At 58.8% G+C, this 19019-nt stretch overlaps 2 protein-coding genes across 4 annotated transcripts in view; both read left to right on the forward strand.

The window, feature by feature from the left end:
• GSE1 (Gse1 coiled-coil protein) overlaps positions 1–19019 on the forward strand; it is a 399288-nt gene that overhangs the window by 239134 nt on the left and 141135 nt on the right. The gene's annotated exons all lie outside the window — the stretch shown is intronic.
• On the forward strand, positions 929–18549 carry LOC143659868 (uncharacterized). The gene is made up of 2 exons (XM_077133216.1): positions 929–10706; positions 11997–18549. The coding sequence occupies exon 1, from the start codon at positions 7154–7156 to the stop codon at positions 8093–8095; it is 942 nt and encodes a 313-aa protein (XP_076989331.1). The 5' UTR covers positions 929–7153; the 3' UTR covers positions 8096–10706; positions 11997–18549.

Below are 19019 nucleotides of genomic sequence, written 5' to 3' on the forward strand. Positions count from 1 at the left end.
CTCAACTTCCCCTTTGGTTTGAGCATTTCCAGCTCCTTTTCTGTGGCACATTTGTGTGATTTCTCCATTCCCGTGTGTCTCCCCCCTTAGACTAGAGCTGCACCAGGACAGGTGCTGGGATACTTTGGTACCACAGCTAGTCCCTGTATGCAGTAGGTGCTCAATAATGATTTGCTCTCCAAAAGGATAAGACATAAGTCCTCACGTGTCCTGAGCTATATGCTTCCTGACTCTTTCACCAAAACCAAGACCCAGAGAAGCCTTCTACTGTGTGCAACAAGCAGGCCAGTGTCTGCCCATTCCCCACCCCCCCAGCCTCCTCAATGCTGCCAGGCTCTGGGTACCTCCTCTGCCTTCCTGGGCACTTGGGGAGTCATCACCAGGCACAGAGGAGGGTCTCAGGGGAGGGGGTTTGTTTTCTTTTAGGCCAGCTTTATTGAGATATAGTTCACACACCATGCATTTCCCCCATTTAACGTGCACAGTTCACTGGGTTTTACTGTATTCTCCGCGTCATGCTCCCATCACCACCATCAGTCACAGAACATTTTCATCATGCCCCCCAAAATACCTGTACCCCTCAGCGGTCACCTGTACCCCATACGCATGCACCTAGTTCCGGGTGACCTCTCAGCCCCCTGCTGTCTCTGGGTTTGCCTGTGCTGGACATTGTGGGTAAGCAGAATCACACAACATGTGTGTCTTTTGGTTCTGGCTCCTTTCTCTCAGCACACGGATTCAAGGTTCACTCATGCCATAAGGAGATCAGAATTCTGTTCCTTTCCACTGACACATTCTGTCCCATTGTAGGGACAGACCACACTGGCTTGTCTATTTGACAATTGATGGACACTTGGCTGGTTTCCACCTTTTGGCCATTGTGCTGCCCTGAAGCCACTGGACGGGTTGGTGTGTGTGCCTGCTCCAGGGTGGGACTGGCCGCTGCCCCTCCCCCATCAGGCAGGTGCCCTGTAACTCCGAGGGAATTTGAATGCAACAGGGGCTCCGGCCGTGGGTGCCCATCACCAGTCCTCATCGCCATGGCACAGCAGACTTTCTTTACGTGTCCTGGGGTGCCGGAGGCCAGGCCGATCCCTTCCACTGAAGCCCCCGTGGCTCTGGGACAGGCTGAAATCATGCCCTGTGCACAGTGGGAAACTGAGGCCCAGTCCACTCACTTGTGATTGCAGAGTCAGGATGTGTCTCCTTCTCACAGCTCTGCAAGCCCAGTTTTTGAATGACAGGCCCCAAAGCTTTAGAGAGGCTGCAGCGAGCTCGAGGTGGCTTGGCTGGTGACGATGCAGCAAGAGGAAACCCTTCCATGGAATCTGCCAGGTCCCCATTCTCCCTAAGCACTTGGATGAAGCCACCAAATCCTCACAGCACCCCAATGAGGCTCTTACTGTCTGTGTTTTATAGACAGAACTGAGGCTCAGAGAGGCCTGGTAACGTGCCAAGGCCGTAGGTCCTCAGGCTCAGAGCCGGATGTAGAAGCCATGGGCTCGGCTGCAGAGCCTTCCCCTGACCCTGACCTTGTGTCACTTGGATGGGGAGTAGGGATGGAGGGGAAACTCAGAGTCCACTGGGTGAGGTGGGACTCTGGACCTTCACTCACACCTGCTGTTTCTGGTACCTGCTGGCCAGGTAACTGGGCAGGTGACATGACCTTTCTGAGCCTCTGTCCCCTTTTGCCTACCCACAGGTGCCTGAGGAGCCTTGCCATGGCTGAGCCCCTTTCTCAGACCCTGCCATGCCTGTGGTCTCTGCTACCAGAAGGGGCAGCCCATTGTCACTTCTCCTTCCTCGTACGTGGCCCACTGGGCTCCCCTCTGTCCCCACCACCCAAAGCAAATCACACTGGCTCATCAGACCTAGGCTTGCGCTGTGGTGTCCGATTGCCCTCCCAGGAGACGAGTAGGGACAGTCTACCGCGGGTGTCGTGTTTCTAGCAGGTGCAGTGGGCGGTGAGGATGGCTGTGGCTCCCGGGAAACGTGGGGGCCACATTGGGTGGCCAGCACCATTGGGTGGGGCCTGGGGTCCCCAGTCTGATTTTTCTACTTGACATCACCAGCACCCCCTTCCTGAAGTTTTGGCTCGAGGCCCAGCGCCCTCCCGCCACTCCCGGAATACCAGTCACCCCGAGCAGCTGGGTTGCATGCTGAGCGCGCTGGCAGGGTCCCTGGCAGGGTCCCAGGGAGCAGTGCACATTCAGACCTGGGCCTTTGTCACCCCTCCCGGGAAGGCATGTGCTGCCTTCTCTCGGGTTTCAGTTTATTTTTTAACCTGTCCTTGCTCTCCCTGGCCGCTTGGCTCCCTGCCTAGATTTCCTGCTGGCTCACCTGTCCCAGCCAGACCTGACGCTGGTGCTTCTTTAGGCTGCCAGACCTCACTCCTGTGCCCACGTGTTCTGAGAGCTTGGATTGGAGCGAGACATCCCGGGTTCAAATCCACGACTGTGCCTGAAGCTCTGCTGCTCTGTGCCTCAGCATCTTTATCTGTAAAGTAGAAATGTGTCCCTCCCTTTTTGAAAGACTGGCTGAAAGAAACCATGTAAAGTGCTTACTTAGCTCAGTACATGGCAGAAGCTTGGTGTTTTGTGACAGGAGAGGCTTATGGTAACCCAGAGGAGACAATGGTAACTTGGGTCAGAGGGGCATGATGTGCTTGAGAAGGGTTTTGAGGGATGGGTAGGAGTTTTCTAGGTAGTGAGAGTAAAGGTGAAAGGCATGCCAGTCAGAAGTTGAAAAGTTAGTCCTTGATGAATGGGCTCCTCCTGCCTTTGCAAGGTGGGAAGTTATCAGGTTGTTTTAGCTGAACTAAAATCTTCCCTCTACACATCCCAAGACTTGGATATTCAATGCCTGTTTGCTGAAAGTGCTGAGGTGAGCCAGTGCAGACAGTGTCTGGCAATTTCTTCTTTCCTTGATACCATTAATTCTGGTTCCAAAGCAAGTAATGTATTTGAGTGGTTGGGGGGTGCCTGCTCTACACTCAGCAACTGGGGAGACATAGTGAGAAGCCCAGAAAAGGTAAAAGAAAGAGCTCTCTGTGCTATGCCTCTCATGGCACATCAGCCCAAATCATCCTCACTGTGATGCGAATGGGGGGTACTTCTGCTTTCACCCCATTTTGCAAAGGAGGAAACTGAGGCCCAGAGACGTTGCCTGTGACTTGCCCACGGTCACACATCTGGAAAGCCCATCTGGCCCCAGCGTCCATACTCTTCCCCACCGGGCCTCGCTGCCATTCTCCCAAGGCCCAGAGGCTTGGTGTCCAGAGACCTGGTCACACGCTGTGCGCAGACTTTGAGCTGGGGCTTGGCAAGGTGGTCAGCAAGGGCTGATACTCAGCTCAGAGAGCAGAGGACAGGGCCAGCTGAGCTGGCTTCAATTCCCCACTCTGTCACTTATAAGCTGTGTGACTCTGGACAAGTCACCCAGCCTCTCTGTGCCTTAGCTTTCCTCTCCATAAAATGCAGATAATAACAGTCCTCACTGTGGGGTTGGCATGAAAACTCACATGAGTTAAATAGATGTGAAGCATTATTAAATGCCAGGCTTGTTTTAAAATGTTGTGTGAGTTGCTATTTTTATTATTTGCAGATGTGGGTCATGTGAAGGCCAAACAAGTGTGCGGATGGGAGGGTTTGGGAGTTAAACGCCCCTGTCCGTGAACTTCTACCTGTGTGAATCCCTCACTCTCTGTGTGCCTCAGTTTCTCCACCAGATGGGGGTGCAGAGGGCTGGCTGGTCAGGTTGGGGTCCAATGAGACTGTTGCATGCCTGCAGGTCTGTTCTGGGCCCGGCATGGGGCAGGTGCCAGGACCAGTGGTAGTTTCGTGTCCCTTCTCTGTCACGCCACCGGCCTCCATCCCCACCCGCTTGGCAGGGCCCCTGGGATCAGGTGTCCCCGAGGCGGCGGGCTGAGACCAGGGGGCCTCCCGGCCGCACACCTGAGAACCTGCTGGCAAAGTGTTTGCTTAATTAATCGACTTTGTGAGAGGGAGCGCGTCGGAGGTAAGTCTACCAGCGGGCTCTGATGCCGCAAACGCAAGACTAGTCTTTAAATAAGGGTGCCATTATTATTTGAATAATTGAGGCGCGTTGGGGAGAGGCAGCTCTGGGCCTAACGTCCTCCCTTCTGCTGCCATTAGGCTTCTGGGCCTTTCTGTGCAGGCCGACGTGCCCTCAGCTGGCAGACAAGAGACCCCACGACAGCCAGCGACAGAGGGACTGCATGTCCCCGTTTCTCAGATGGGGAAACCGAGGCCCCAGCAAGGTGAAAGGCAGCGATGGAGAGGGTTTTGCTGCCATGCCCTGGGGTAGGCAGGTGGGGGCAGAGAGGAGGGCCACTTCCGAAATTGCAAGCCCTTGGAGGTCAGGATGCCTCCCCCAGGAGGGCACGGGCTGCGCCACTTGGCAAGTGCTTACAGTGCTCCAGGCCATTTAGTGTCGCAGGGAAGCGCCCAAAAATGAACCCTGCACCTGGCCTACCCTCTCTGGGTTGTGCCCATGCGACAGTGGGTTTGGTGCCAAGAGCTCCCGCATGCCTTGACCCCTGCTCCCCCCACACACACCTTTTTATGTAAAATCTCCCATTTTAACCACTCATGTGTGCGCCTAGTGGTATTGGTTACATTCATTCACAGCGCTGTGTGGCCGTGGCCGTGGCCCCCGCCCATTAGCAACACTCTCCGTCACCCCAAAGCAGAAATTCTGCCACCCTGTTTTGTTTCTCCCTCCATTAGCTGAAGGTTGCGCGGGTTGCTCCACCTTTGGGCTTTTGTGTTGGGAGCACGGGTGCCGACATCTCTCCCCGGATCCCTGCTTCCAGTTCTTTGGGATTATACCCCCGAGAGGGACTGCCAGGCAGTGTGATAGATCCGTGTTTAGCTTTTAGAGGAAGAGCCAAACCCTGACCCCTTTGACAGAGGTCTGGGCCTTGGGCTCAGAGCCAGCGGAAAGGTGCGTGGATGTGGGGACATGGTGCTGGCTTTCTTTCTCCTAGTGGTTTGCACATTCCTTCTTGGCCTCAAATGTTTTTTGTAAAACCTGGTGTAAATGATTCCTCCACATGCAAAAACAGGGCATTGATTGGGAGGAGTGGTGAGTCAGAAACGGGCCCCAAAGTTATGGGCCCTCACCGAGTGGTACTCGAGCAACCGAAAGCAGGGGACACTAGCACAGAGTGACAGGAGCCAACGTTGGGGCGTCCTGAGTGCCAGCCTGTGTGATTGCTTCAGGCTCACCCACCCCCACATCCTCATGACCCCTGGGGAAGGTGGGGTGCTGTCGTCCCTATTTTATAGATGGGAAAAGGGAGGCATAGAGAGGCTAAATAACTTCCCGGAGTCACACGGCAGAGCCCCGGCCTAGAGCCGGACTGCCTGGTCCAGAGCTGCACGTTTGGACCCTGGGCTCTGCGGCCCCTGTTTCACCTGGCAGGTGGCAGACACTTCCCCATTCTCTGCCACCTTCTCCCCTACAACTTTCTAGTCCTTGGTCTGTGCTGTTGGCCATGACACTGTGCTGGGCCTGGGTGGGTGCCATCTCCCTTTGCATCCACGCCCTAAGGCCTGGAGCCCCCACAGCTGCACCTCCAAATCTGGCCCGAGGAATCCAGCTGCCCAGTCTTTTTCAGCATGATTCCTCGGTGCCTGTCCTAGGCCCTGGACCAGGCCGCACCTGCCCAGACGGTGTGGCAGGGCCACTGCCGCCACCATAGACAAAAGGAGGATTGACAGTTGTCAGAGGGGTTTCATGCCTTCCGCCACACCTCCCCAACCAGTGGAGAGACAGCTGAGCCTGAAGATGGACACACTGGGGCCGACACCTGCTGGAGCTTTCCTCCTCCTCTGGCGGCACCATCCAGACTCAGTTTGTTCCCAGATGACAGCACAGGCCCAGAGACAGAAAGCAACTTGCCAGCAGCCACACAGCAGGGTGTGGCCAGGGAGAGGCCAGCCCTGGTCAGCATGGAGGGAGAGAGCTCGTTCCCCTTCTACCTTCCCCCTGCCTTTCATTCACTCTCTGAGCACTCAGGAGCAGGACCCCTCCCCGTGCCACTCCCTGGAGGGTGTCCTTCACCCTACATGGCTGCTGTTTGCAAGGTGGGTGGGTGGGTCACAGCTAATGGGGAGCATTCACCGATGCACGCATGCAGCCCCCGAGGTGGGTGCCCCAGCGGTGGCCCTGCCCGGAGTGCCAGGACTGTCCTTGAAGTTGGCCGCCTGCTGCTGGCCTCCCTGGGGACTGTGGGCTGGTGGGAGCCCCTTTCAGCCCTCCTGGACACAGGGTACCCTGGAGCTGCTGCTTGCTGTCCTCACCCGAGCCCCTCCAGCGCCCTGGAAAATGCGAGCAGCCCCCTTTCTCAGAAGCCCCCCTGTGGGCCCAGTGGGACTGCCTGGACGTGGGGAGCCCCCGTGGCTGGCCCCCCATCCATGAGGAAGGGTCACTGCCCCATTTTGCAGATGGGAAAGTAAGGGTGGCTCAGAGTGGCCAGGGCTGCTGCAAGCGTGTGCCCCCAGGGCTGGGTGTCACACTACAGCCTCCTGCTCACTGCTCCTTCTCACATACGTGTGCATTCTCATGCACAAATGAATTCACACACTTCACACATTTACGCTCACACTCTCATGTCACAAATTCATTCACACGCTTACACACTCACATCCACACACTTGTCCACACGTTCACACTTCACGCATTTACACTCATCCACATACACTCATTTACACACTCACATCCACTCACTTCACACATTTACTGATTCATATATAGCCACACTCTTACACACTCACATACACATACTTGTCCACATATCCACTCACAGTTCACATTTACTCATGCTCACTCTCATACTGTCACACCCTTACAACACATATATTCACATACTACACATCCAGTTGCTCACACTTCACACATTTACTCACTCATTCACATAATCACACACTTATGCACATAACTCACACTCATCTACATACATCTACTCGCTCATGTTCATACCACACTCACAAGCACATACACTCACACTTTCATACCCTGACACCGTCATTTACTCATTTGCACGTGTGCTTTTTCACCCACACTCTCACACACATGCAGGCTCACACACACACACACACCAGATCCGGATGCTTCCGAGGGAGACGTGATGCTGGCCTCCTCCCCCCGGGCCTCCGCGTTGGCCGGGCACCATCCCAGGGGCCCAGGTGGCCGGTACCCGTGGTGTGGGGGCAGTGGAAAGTGGCTTCAGCCTCCACCCCGCCCTGGCATGGGGATGGTGGGCAGCTCAACCAGGCAGAGCCTGTCTCCCTGTCTTGAGAATTTCGCAGTTCTCTGTGGCGGGGCCTGGCCTCTGCCTGCAACCTTGGGCAGCTCCACAGCCGCAGGTTTCGGAGGATCTCCCCACTCGTCCCTCAGGGGCCCCCACCAGCCTCATCTGTGGATGCCTTACCCCCTCTGGGCTTCTAGGGGCATCCACGCCTCCGTTTCCCACCTGTTCTGCAGCACCCCCCCAGCACCCCCTCCTTCCGCGACCAGTGCCCCCCTCTGGAGTGCATGGAGCTCTTCCTGGCCCGGGGGTGGCTTGGCGGGTGTGTGTCCCTCCCACTGGGAGAAGGGCCACCTCGCCCGCCTCCAGCGCCGCAGTCCCAAGTACGGGGTGTGCCTTGGTTGGGATGAGTGTGCAGGGGCCCGAGCGCGGGCCGCAGGGGTGAGGCTGCGTTATGGTTCCTCAGTATCTCCTTGCTGTGCAGACTTGGTAGTACCTCCAGAACAGAGCTGGGGAGCAGGGTTCTGGGGGGCAGGCAAGGCCCCCACCTTGACTAGTTCTCGATGGGGTGAGTGGCCCTGGCTAGGCGCGGACCTCTGTGACCTTGGAGAGTTGATTTGCCCCTCGGGTCAGTCTCCAAGGCCACGGTGCTGTCCCAGTGTCCCTCTCCCAACGCCTCTGCGGCTGAATCACACATCCCCCTCTGATGTCACCAGCCACCCCTCTCAGCTGTCTGCAGAGCATGGGGGCAGGAGGCAGAGGCAGCTCCACTGCCTGCCGGAGAGGCCTCCAGCAGGGGCCAATCAGAGGAGGCTGGTATAGGCTGACTGGCCCAAGTCACCAAGAGTCACTGACCAGCCCGTAGTGACCAGCCTCGCAGTGACCAGCCTGCAGTGACTGGCCTCACAGTGTCCAGCCTGTAGTGACCTGCCTTGCAGTGACCAGCCCGCAATGACCTTGCAGACTGCGTGGAAGGAGGTGGAAGAAAGCCAGGTGCAAATAGCCATCTCCAAGGTGGGGTGTCCCCCAGGGAGGATACAGCCCCACCCGCCTCATTGCCATTGCTGTCCTTTTAGCCCTTCTGTTTACCACATCAAATGTCCCCACCTTCCCAGTACCTGTTCTCTGCTTAATTCACCTTAACTTCTCCCCTCCATTTATTAAGCTCCTACTGTGTGCTTGCATGTGTGCAAGGCCCCCATCCTGAGTGTGTGTCACTCATTCCTGTCATGCAGCCAAAGCATATCATAGTCTCAGGGCTCTGGGCACGTGTGAAGCCCCATAAGAGAGCGTTCTGGCTTATTCGTCCCACTGGCATGTCCAGACTTGCTGTCCCTACCAGGTACTAAGCTGAGTTTGAGGTTACGAGATGCTCAGGGAATTACAGACTCTGGTTCTCAGCAGAAACACTGGACAAGAGGGAAGTACGAGGCTTGCTAGTGGCCATGAAGTCGGGCTTGGGTTTTGAAGGATGCTTAGGAGTTTACAAGTCAGAAAGCAGAGGACAGAGTGTTCGAGGCTCTGGAGGAGGACTGGGTGGTGCCTCCTGAGGACATTTGGGCAGCTTAGGAAGTAAGGGCCTCCCAGGCCAGTGGAGGGGGAGAGGTCAGGGTGAGTTCCTCAGATGGGGCTGAGCGCTGGGGAATGGTGCAGCTTGGTGAGGGATGTGGAGGAGAGGCCAGACGTGGGACTGGACATGGCTGTGCAGGAAGATCAGCACCCTGGCATGCTTTGTTTTTTAAAGTATTACCTTTTTCTGCCTTGATTATTCTGCTCTGTGTTACAATATTCACGAGGTAAACTGAGCCTAGAGCAGCCTTCCAGCTGCACTGTCCAGTGTGGTAGCCACTAACCGTTGAGCCCCTGAAATGTAGCCAGGGCAGCAGAGGGACGGAATTTTATATTTTATTTCATTCTAATTAGTTAAAGTTGAATTTAAGTGGCTGCTGACCTGGACAGTACCACCTGGCACGTGAGCAAGGCCCCTCTGCCAACCCCAGCTGTCATCCCCGGCCTCAGTGGGCTTTCAAGCAGGGCTGACATCCCCAACCACAGAGGTGCCCAGGGTCATCTCCTCCTGCTCCCTGCTGGGCACCACAGACGTACCTGCTGGGGACACAGGTGACAATTACTGGAGCACCATCCTGCCCTGTCAGCGGCCCCCAGCCAGCTCCCCAGGCGGACGGGAGGCGAGATGTGGCCCCTCCGAGGCACAGGGCCTGGGCAGCCGGAGGGTCCCGGCCTGCGACCCTGCCCACCTCGAGTCTGGCTGTGCTGGTCAAGTCCCCCGACCTCCCACACTGCATTTAGAAAAGGAGGAGCTGTTTTCCCGTCTGGGGCACAGGACCCGTCTGTACTGGTGGATTGAACAGTGCCCCCCCCCCCCCCCATAATTCATGTAGGATGTGCCCTGATTTGGAAAGAGGGCCTTTGCCCGCCCATGCACTTAGCTAAGATGGAGCCATGCTGAAGGGGATGGGCCCTGGTCCAGCACCACCAGAGCCCGCTAAGAGGAGGGAGAGCAGGCTAGGAGAAGGAGGCCCCGTGAAGACGCAGGAGGCGGGGGGGGGGGGGGTACAGGCACAGCCATGGAGCGCCAGGGACTGCTGGCCGGTCCCAGCAGTTGGGGGTCCGGGAAGGAGACCCCCTCTCTGGAGGGAGCTGGCCCTGCCCACACCTGAATTTCTCATTTCTGGCCTCCAGAGTGCAAGACAATGGATTTCTGCTGTTTCAAGCCCCCATTTAGTGGTACTGGGTTTGCTGGGCAGTTGCCTGGTGCCTCATGTGCTGGGGAGGGGGGCTGCGCCCTCAGAGGGTTCCAGAGCGCCTTGCATTTTCTGTGTTCTCCAGAGGACCCAGTGTGCTGTAAATCACAGGCCACCATCAGGGGTCTGCGGGGGGCGGGACAGCCTCTAATGGAGGAGGGGGGCCTGGTGGCCTGTCTCACGGGGCCTGGTCCGCCCACAGCCGCCAGTTCACACCCCCGGCCTCAGTTTCCCCATTGTGAAAGGGGGCAGAGCAGGTGACATCCGAGGAGGCAGTGGCCTCAGTAGCTCCCATTGGACAGCCAGAACTGAGCGTGGGTTAGGAGCTCGTGCAGAGCTGTCTCCATGGCGACACTAGCCTCGATCCCAGGCCTGACCCCCCGCGGCCCAGCACCCCCAAGCAACTGCCAGTGGCTGCCCCGACTTGGCTGGGAGGGCCGGGGACGGAGCATGACTCTGACACCCGGCTCCAGCTTGGAGCAGCCTATCCATCCATCTGGGAGGAAGTGCTGCACAGTAATAGCGAGGGGCCTGCCGGGCAATTGATTTAAATCATTTTATAGAGAACCTATGTAAAATAAAAAGCCTTTAATCACATTTGTATCCATTTCCAGGCTCGGTAAATCAATTTGAATTGAACCGGGTGCCTCGGTTACAGCTGATTAGCCGTACGTATATATGGTCAAATTGTAGCGGGCCGGGTCTGCGGGATGGGGCCGCACCATTAGCACCTGCCAGGGCAGCCCATCGGTGGCGGGGTACCGCCGGGGCTGGGCCCTGGACCCCCCTCCCCAGACCCCGCTGGCCGCCTGGGTTCCTGCCTCCTGGGTTGGGCCGGGCCACACGGCCTTGGACCTACACCTGTGCAGCTGCCCCATCTGGCGCCCCCCTCACGCTCCCCCCGTCAGCATGGGGGGGGGTGTCAATCCAGGTGGCCTCTGGGGGGCTGCGGGTCGGGAGTGGGGCCAGTACTTGCGGGTCCTCCCCCCGATGGTTATTGGGTGGTGCTAGGTGCCTGGCAGCCGGGCTCCACGGGCCACCTCCTGCCCCCGGGGCTCGGCCTAGCAGGACACAGTAAGCCCCTCACAAGGGGAAAATGCAGGAGCTCAGGGGTGGGGGAGGTTGGGGGACCAGGGAGGGGCGGGGCAATTAGAGCCAAGCCTGGTTAGTTCCCTGGGCATATGATGACTTAGTGAGGAGGTGACGTTTGCGTGACCGTTGAAGGAGGCAGGGGGGTGAGCCTGGCGCAGATGGTCAGGGCAGGAGTCCCGGGCAGAGGGAACAGAGGGCAAAGGGCAGTGCCTGTGTGTCTGGAACCCGCGAGGAGGCACATTGGGCCCTGCGGGTGAGGGCAGGGCTGGGCCTGGCTTCTGTGAGGGCAAGGGCAGAAGTGGAGAGGGCTGTGGGAACTAATTCATGGACGGTTCCCAGGGACTCAGCCCCTAGGGGTTGTGGACAGGAGAGAAAAATGGCCAAGACTGGTCCCTTTCTATGACATTGGTTCTTGGGGAATCTGGAAGCCATGTGTGGGCCAAGCTGGGACACAGAATCTTGAGGGTTGAGGGGCTCACATCGGGTCTGGCTTGATACGGCCTGGACTGCCCCCTTGCTTGGGGGGCCATGGTCCCCTCGATGTTGGCCGTGCGGTGGTGCTGTGGCTGCAGTGGAAACTTCGTGGTTTGGCTCTTGTGGACAGGATCTGTTATCCTGCCTGGGTGCCAGGGCCTCTAGCTGCTTGCCAGGTTCTACCGAGCCATAGGGGCAGGGGCGCCCAGTGCCAGCCACCAGGTGCCCAGAGCTCACTGCCCACTCACCATGGCTGGAGGCAGCCAAAACTAGACTGGCTGGGCTGGCCCCAGGTGGCCCTGCCTTTTCTGCTCATCAAAACTGGGTTTTTGGCTGCAAATGCCAGGATCTGGATGGCAAGTGTTTGGTTTTTTTGTTTTTTGCGTGGGTAGGCACCAGGAATCGAACCCGGTCTCTGGCACGGCAGGCGAGAACTCTGCCTACTGAACCGCCATGGCCTGCCCAGCAAGTGTTTTTGATGTAGAAGTAAACCAGAATCTGACTCCTCGGCCCATCTGCTGTTTGCCAGGGAATGGCCCAGATCAGCCCATGCTGAAGCCTTTGGGGGCCCATCTCCAGCCGTTTGGGGGCTCAGGCTCTGTTCCCCCCATCTGGAAAGCCCCCATTCGACTCAACCTCCCTTTTCAAGCCCTCCCTATCAAATCACACCTTTCTTGCTTCACTGACCTGCCCCAAGAATTCCAGCATTAATTGAAGACAAGGAAATCCTTACTTGGGGTTTTCTAAATGCCTGGCCCCCAAGGCTTCACCTGTAATAACTCATTTAATATTCACAACAGCTCTACGAGGCAAATGCTTCTATAGCCCCCTTTTACAGATATGACAGTGGAGGCCCAGAGAGACTCAGCAACTTGCCTGAGGTCACCCAGCTTGAAAGTGGCAGAGCCGGAATTGGAAGCCAGCATGTGCGGATGCCGCACTCCTAACTGCCAAGTCCTGCTGGCTCTGGGAGCCAGGGCGGGCCCTCCCTGGCCACTGAGCTACTTGGTGGTATTTCTGGGGCTCTTTCTCAAGGGCGCGGAGTCCGGGTCGTGAGTCTTCACGGGTGGCAGTTTGTTGTGCGCCTGCTGGATGCCCCAGCCAGTGCGTGTGCCTGGAGCCAGGGACACGTGAGGACCGAGGCCACACCTGCCTAGATTCTGCATATAGGGGGGTGACAGTTCCAAGGTCACTGATAACGTGTGGTCAGGGACGTGGTGAGAAAGCTGTGGAGCCTGCCGTCATCGGTGGGGGGAGCGAGCCCCGTGAGGTCTGGTGTGGGGTGATCCCGGGGCAGGGGGAGCAGGTCCAGAGGCTCGGGGTCCCGCCCTGGCGGTGCCTGCTAAGTGTGCTCCCAGGAGGTCTTCTCCCCAGGAGGGCAAGTGGCCTTGGCGTCCCCCAGTCCAGGCCCAGCCATGACGGGGCAAGGGGGGAGGCTGGCCACCAGGTGAGAGGGAAAACGGCCCTGCCGCGGTCACCTCGGTCTCATTCCGGGTGAATTATTCAGAATGTCACCATTCTTGGGTTCCGTGGCCCTTTGGGGGGAGGAGAGATGTAAGGTAAAGGGAGTCAGTGGCCCCATCCCCCAAAGCCGTGTGCCTTCCCTTGTGACTCGCCCTCTGCTCGGGTCCTTCGGACGTTTCTGAGCAGCCCGGGGTGCCGTGGGGAGAGAGGGGGCAGGGGAGCAGGCCCCAGGCCTCGCTGTTGTCCTCCTGGCCGTGGGACCCTCTGCAAGCTGCCCAAACCTTTGGCTTCCCGACCCTTCCCCGGATCTGAGACGCGAATGGGAGCGGGCTTTGCAGGGCTTGCCGCGGCGTGCGGGCGTTACTGTCTCATCGAGGCCTCTTGGAGGCTGGGGGGGGGGCCTGACGGGGGCCGCGTGGCCTGCTGGCACGTCCCCAGAACCGCCCTGAGTCGTGGTTTCCTCATTTGTTGGACGCCCCGACAGCACCTGCCTGCGTGTGTCACAGGCAGCCCGGCGAATCGATTGCTCTGGAAGCCAGAGTGCAATGCCTGCTTTGCAGGATGGCCGTGTGCACACTCTTGGGGGGAGGGCGGGGGAGCCTGGCCCAGGGCAGGGGTCTCCGCATCATTTCCCTGGGGGCCGGGCTGGCGGTGACAGTGACTCGACCCGGTGCCCCAGAGGTGAAAGGTTCCCGCTTTGCAGCCAGCGGCAATTCCCAGGCCCATCCATCTCTCGCCAGCCCGTCCGCTCCAGGCGCCCCCATGGGGGATGAGTGATGGGCTGGCCTGCCGCGGCCGGGGCTGGGGACCCGACACAACAGGTTTATGGCGCGCGAGCAGTGGGGCTGGCGCCTCCGTGACCCGATGGTGCAGAGAAGAGATGCCACAGAGAACAGAACAATAAATACTGCATGGAATCTTCTGGAAAGGCTGCCACTCCTACCTCTGGAGACACTGGGAGGAGTCCCTGCGTCATCCAGGCCCGCCGGGGTTAGGGGGCTGGACAGTGGGAGGTTTTTGCAGATTCCGTGCGGAAATGGAATCTGTGGGAAATTGACTTATTTGGAGGAAAGCCAGCTGTGCTGTCCATGCATCTCAGCACTGGAGTGTTCTGAAAGATTCAGGGACTCTAATCTGAGGCGGGGTCCCCTGTAGTGTCTGTGAATGACTGGCTGCCAGAGAGGGAGGGACGCGCAGCCAGAAGTTGTTGCCGGAAGACTCAAAGGCAGGCACCCTGGAAAGCATCCCCTGCCGCCCTCTCTCCTCCGGCCATGGCGGGGAGTCCAGGCGCACCCTGTGGCAGGCGTGTTTTCCTAGCCCCCCTCCCCCGTTCACCTGGGGACCCACCCTGGCACCTGCCAGGAGCTCGGCAGCGGGCCCACCTCCTTTCCCCTCTAGGTGGAACCTTTTGCATTTGGAAATACATGGGTCCCGTGTTGCTGAAGACGTGCAGGAGGTGTCAGCCCCGGGCCTCAGTTTCCCCGGCTGAAAGGGGGGTTGCTGGGCAGGCGCCATGGTCATGAGCCTTTAACCCAGCCTAGCTCTGGATCAGCGTGCCCCGAGAGCCAGCCCACCACTATTTCCTGTCCGCATCCCTGATTTGAACATGTTTTTCTCCTAAAAGTGCCAGCCCAGGGTTTTGCTGGTGGTGCCCAGGCCATAGGCACCTGGGCAGAGGGAGGTGGGGTGATTAGTGTGCATGAACTTGCACAGGTGACTTTGCGTCTCTGCCTCAGTTTCCCCACCCTTCGAACGGAAGTGGGCGTGATAGGCTGGTGTGGGGGTTGAGTTTGTATCCAGGTGCCTGGCGCCTCGTGGGGCCCAGGGAGGTGGGCTGTGGTGTCTGGCCGTCGCTGGGGTTCTGCAGCCCTGGCTCCCTGCATTTGGCTTTCAGGGCTCTCTGGTGAGCCTCACACGGGCACAGGGCCCGGCCCGCTAGTGACCCTGGAGCGTCGTCCAGGCCCCGTGCAACATCCAGTGTCTGCCAGCAGGCCGTGGCCTCCCGTCACCTCCTTTCACCTCCAGCAACTTCACGCCAGCACCTCCTGGCTTCCTCCCGTGTGTTCGTGCCTTCACGTGCCCTTCTTGTAAAGATACTTGTTGGATTCGGGGCCGCCCCTACCCCAGGGCAGCTTCGTCTTGATTTAATGACATCTGAAAAGATCCTATTTCCAAATAAGGCCACATTCAGGTACTGGGGTGAGGGCGTGAACATGTCTTTTGGGGAACCCCATTCAGCCCACACGAGCACCTGGTACAAGGTCACGGGATCAGGCAGGGCCCTGGGACATGCCTGCAGCAGCTCCCCAGTCAGCACCTCTTGGGTGGCATTTTCCGTCCTCATGACCACCCTATGCTGGGAGTGCTTTTATTATCCCCATCTTAGAGGTGGGGAAACTGAGGCTCAGAGAACTGAAGTCCCTTTTGCCCACAGTCCCACAGCAGGAGTTGTGGGAGCTGGGTTAACCAGGCTCTGGTTCTCCAGGGCTCATGGCCCTGACTGCTGTGCCCTGTATCCGCTCAGGAGCACCCCACTTCGGTGGTGATGGGGAGGGTCCCTGGGGCCAGCAGTTGGGGGACAAGTGGGCAGGAAGGGGAGGCTGGCTGATGGAGGGGAGTGAGCTCAGAACCACCTCCACCCCCATGCGCCCCCATTGACCCTGCAGGCAGCGGCTTACCTCCCAGGTACCCCCGGCCCTGCACACTCCAACTCTACAGCACCCCACCCCCTACGCACCCCGGCTTACGGGCCCTGAGGAGGGGAATCTGGCCTCCAGAATCACTCCCTTGTGAGCTGTCCCACAAAGGCCGTGAAAAGGCAGGTGACCAGCAGGTTGACCGCCAGCTGGATGTGTTCACCTTTCCAGCCACGAGAAGCCCTTTATATCCTCCCCCGGGGCCTGGGCTGTCCCTGCTGGCCCAGTGCCAGCTGTCACAGGAGCGGGACCCGGGCGCTCAGGGCTCCCTCGGCTCAAGGTGGCTAAGGGCTTCTCCCATGGAGATACTGCCATGGCCGTGTGCCTCCTGCCAGGCTCAGGGGTCAGCATGGTTAGCACAGCATGCGCCGTGCTTGCGGAGTGGCAGGTACTGCCCGGGCAAGGGAGACAAAGAAAACTCCAGCTTGAGCCAGTGGGAGGTGGACAAGACCTGTGTCTGCTGGGGGAGGCGGGAGAATCTAGAAAGAGTTTCGGTGGGCTGGGCTGTACAATGGGCTGGGGTGCAGGGTTTTGAGCTGGGGAGAAAGCCCCCTTTCTGAGCCCCCAAGAATGTGCAGGACTGGGGACGTGCCAGGTGGTGGCTCCTGGGAGACACACCTGGGCAGGTGGCGCGGGCGAGGCGAACAGAGGATAGCCCACCTAAAGGACAGCTCGAAATGGCGTTGGGCAGAGTGCCGGCCAGCTGGCACAGAGGGATCGCGCAGGGGGGGAAATTCAGTCATAAGAATAGCAGTGATAAAAAAGCAGATTAAAGCCAAGCTGTGGTGCCAGCGACACCTGCCCAGCCGGCCCCCGTGTAAAAGGATGAGATTGCTTGCTGACACAGCTGTGGTAGAATTGACAGGGTCACTGTGATGGGCTGACGTGTGTCCCCTAAAAGACCTGTCCGAGTCCTGACCCTGGTCCTGCGAATGGGAAGGTGCAACAGTTAGCTGAGGCCACGCTGGGTGGCGCTGGTGCAGTGTGTCCGGTGTCCTTACGGGAAGGGGAAATTGAACACAGAAATGAACAGAGGGGAGGAGGCCCCCTGGAGGGGGAGGCAGAGAGAGGGTGACGCGGTGTCCAGCTAGAGTGCACCCAGGGTGGCCGGCACCCCCAGAGGCTGGAAGCCCCCCTCGAGCCTTCAGAGGAGCAGGGCACTGCCCACACCCGGTGTTGGGCTTGCGGCCTCCGGAACCGGGGAGAAGAAATGCCCGTTGCTTGCGGCGCCCAGTCTCGCGTGGCAGGTCCCGGCAGCCCTGCAGTCCCACAGGCCGCCGGGGAAGGAACCCTTTTGGAAAAGCGCCAGCCGTGGAGGGTTCCTTCACCTGGATCCCTGAGACCCCACTCCCTCTTGGGGTCACCCAGTGCGGCCTCATGGTAAGGAAGTCAGTCAGCAGAAACAAATAAAATGATAGGTGTGTAAAAAACAAAATAATCGGTGTGAAGGTGTTTGTTGCTGCAGCCACATCCCACACCGAGGAGGGGCCTGGGGTGAGCAGGGTGCAGCCCGGGGGTGCTGGAGGTGGCTGCTCCGAAGCCAGGACCCTGGGGGAGCGGCCCCTGGTGCACCGGTTGGGGGCCCTGTCCGGTCTGGGAAAGGTTTGTCCTTTTTTTCTCCTCCTTTCCTTCTGGGGAAGGGGAAGGACAGACACGAAAGTGTTCTGTGGTTCACGTGGATTCCCTGAAAACCTCCGGAGAAGTGATAAACAGATCTTTGCATCCTGGAGCTGGTTAATTTGTTTTCAATAGGTTTCAATCAATTAAGTGTGGTCCTCGGGAAGAGAAAAGTGCACCAGTAATTGGCTAAAATAAATCACTCGGCACTTCAAAAGCAGCCCTCCGCTGAGCTGTGCAGCCCGGCCTTCGATTCCTAATAAGCAGGCGGGTCTGTCCCCCACCCACTGGGTCCTGGGACTCCATGGGAACAGCCCGCTGAGGGGCCAGAGGAGGGGCAGGGGTGGAATTGGTCACATGGCAGAGGTGCCCGGAGCTGTGTGCCAAGGGTTGCTGCCCAGCCGCCTGGCCCACGTTGCTACCCCATGTCCCCCTTTCTGAGCCTGTAGATTTGGACCGTGGAAGGCAGGCCATCTGACCGACCACAGCGTCCCCACACCCTGGCCGGCCTGGCCTCTGCTTCTCCAGCTTTTGGAGATCAGCTCCCCTTTGGACGAGTCATTTAATACCTGAATTTCCATCTGGCCTCCTTTGCAGCTCTCCTCTGCAGGCTGTGGTGGCCACGTGGATGCCAGGGGTGGCCTCGATGCATGTCTTCTGGATAGTGGCGCTCAGCCATGGGGGGAGAGCACCTGGCATCCAGCATGCAGTGGTGGGGAGCACCTGGCATCCAGCATGCAGTGGTGGGGAGCACCTGGCATCCAGCGTGCAGTGAGGGGAGCACCTGGAATCCAGCATGCAGTGAGAGGAGTGCCTGGCATCCAGCATGAAGTGGTGGGGAGCACCTAGCATCCAGCTTGCAGTTGGAAGAGTTCCTGGCATCCAGTGTGCAGTAGAGGGAATGCTGGGCATCCAGTATACAGTGGGGGGGGGCACCAAGCATCAGCGTGCAGTGGGAGGAGTGCCTAGCATCCAGCACGCAGCTGGGGGTGGAGCACCAGACATCCAGCAGTGCAGTGGGGGGAGCACCTGGCACCCAGTGTGCAGTGGAAGGAGTGCCTGGCATCCAGTGTGCAGTGGGAGGAGTGCCTGGCATCCAATGTGCAGTGGGAGGAGTGCCTAGCATCCAGCATGCAGCTGGGGGTGGGGCACCAGGCATCCAGCGGGAAGTGGGGGGAGTGCCGGTCATCAGTGTGCAGTGGGGGGAGCGCTTAGTACCAGCATGCATCCAGATTTACACTGGAGCCAAGTGAATGTGCACCTGTAGGGTGGGAAGCTCAGCTGGGGGCCGAGCTACTGAGCTGATGGGCTCTCCTGGAGGGAGGTCGCAGGCGGAAGTGAGGGCACTTCACTGGGCCCTGGAAAGACGACATGCCCAGAGCAGGTGCTGAGCCTGAGAGAGGTCAGCTGACGCTGTGACCCGGAAGGCTGCCTAAGCTGGGGTGGCCCCTGCGGGCACCAGGGAAGCAGTGGGTGGGCTTCCTGGACATGCACCGTGGGGTGGCAGCTGAGCCCAACCCTCCACGCTGGGGTAGCAGGGAGCATCATCCCGGGAGGGAGGAAATAGACCTGTTTCTGCTGTATAGGCAAGAGAAACTGAGGCTCGGCGGGTTGGGGGGTACTTGGCAGCCTTCTCGC

This window comes from Tamandua tetradactyla, chromosome 16 (genome assembly GCF_023851605.1).
Source record: "Tamandua tetradactyla isolate mTamTet1 chromosome 16, mTamTet1.pri, whole genome shotgun sequence".
Lineage (NCBI taxonomy): Eukaryota > Metazoa > Chordata > Mammalia > Pilosa > Myrmecophagidae > Tamandua > Tamandua tetradactyla.

What these genes read in the sequence shown, in the direction of transcription:
- LOC143659868 (XM_077133216.1), top strand. Translation starts at nt 7,154, where the DNA reads ATGCTGGCCTCCTCCCCCCGGGCCTCCGCGTTGGCCGGGCACCATCCC.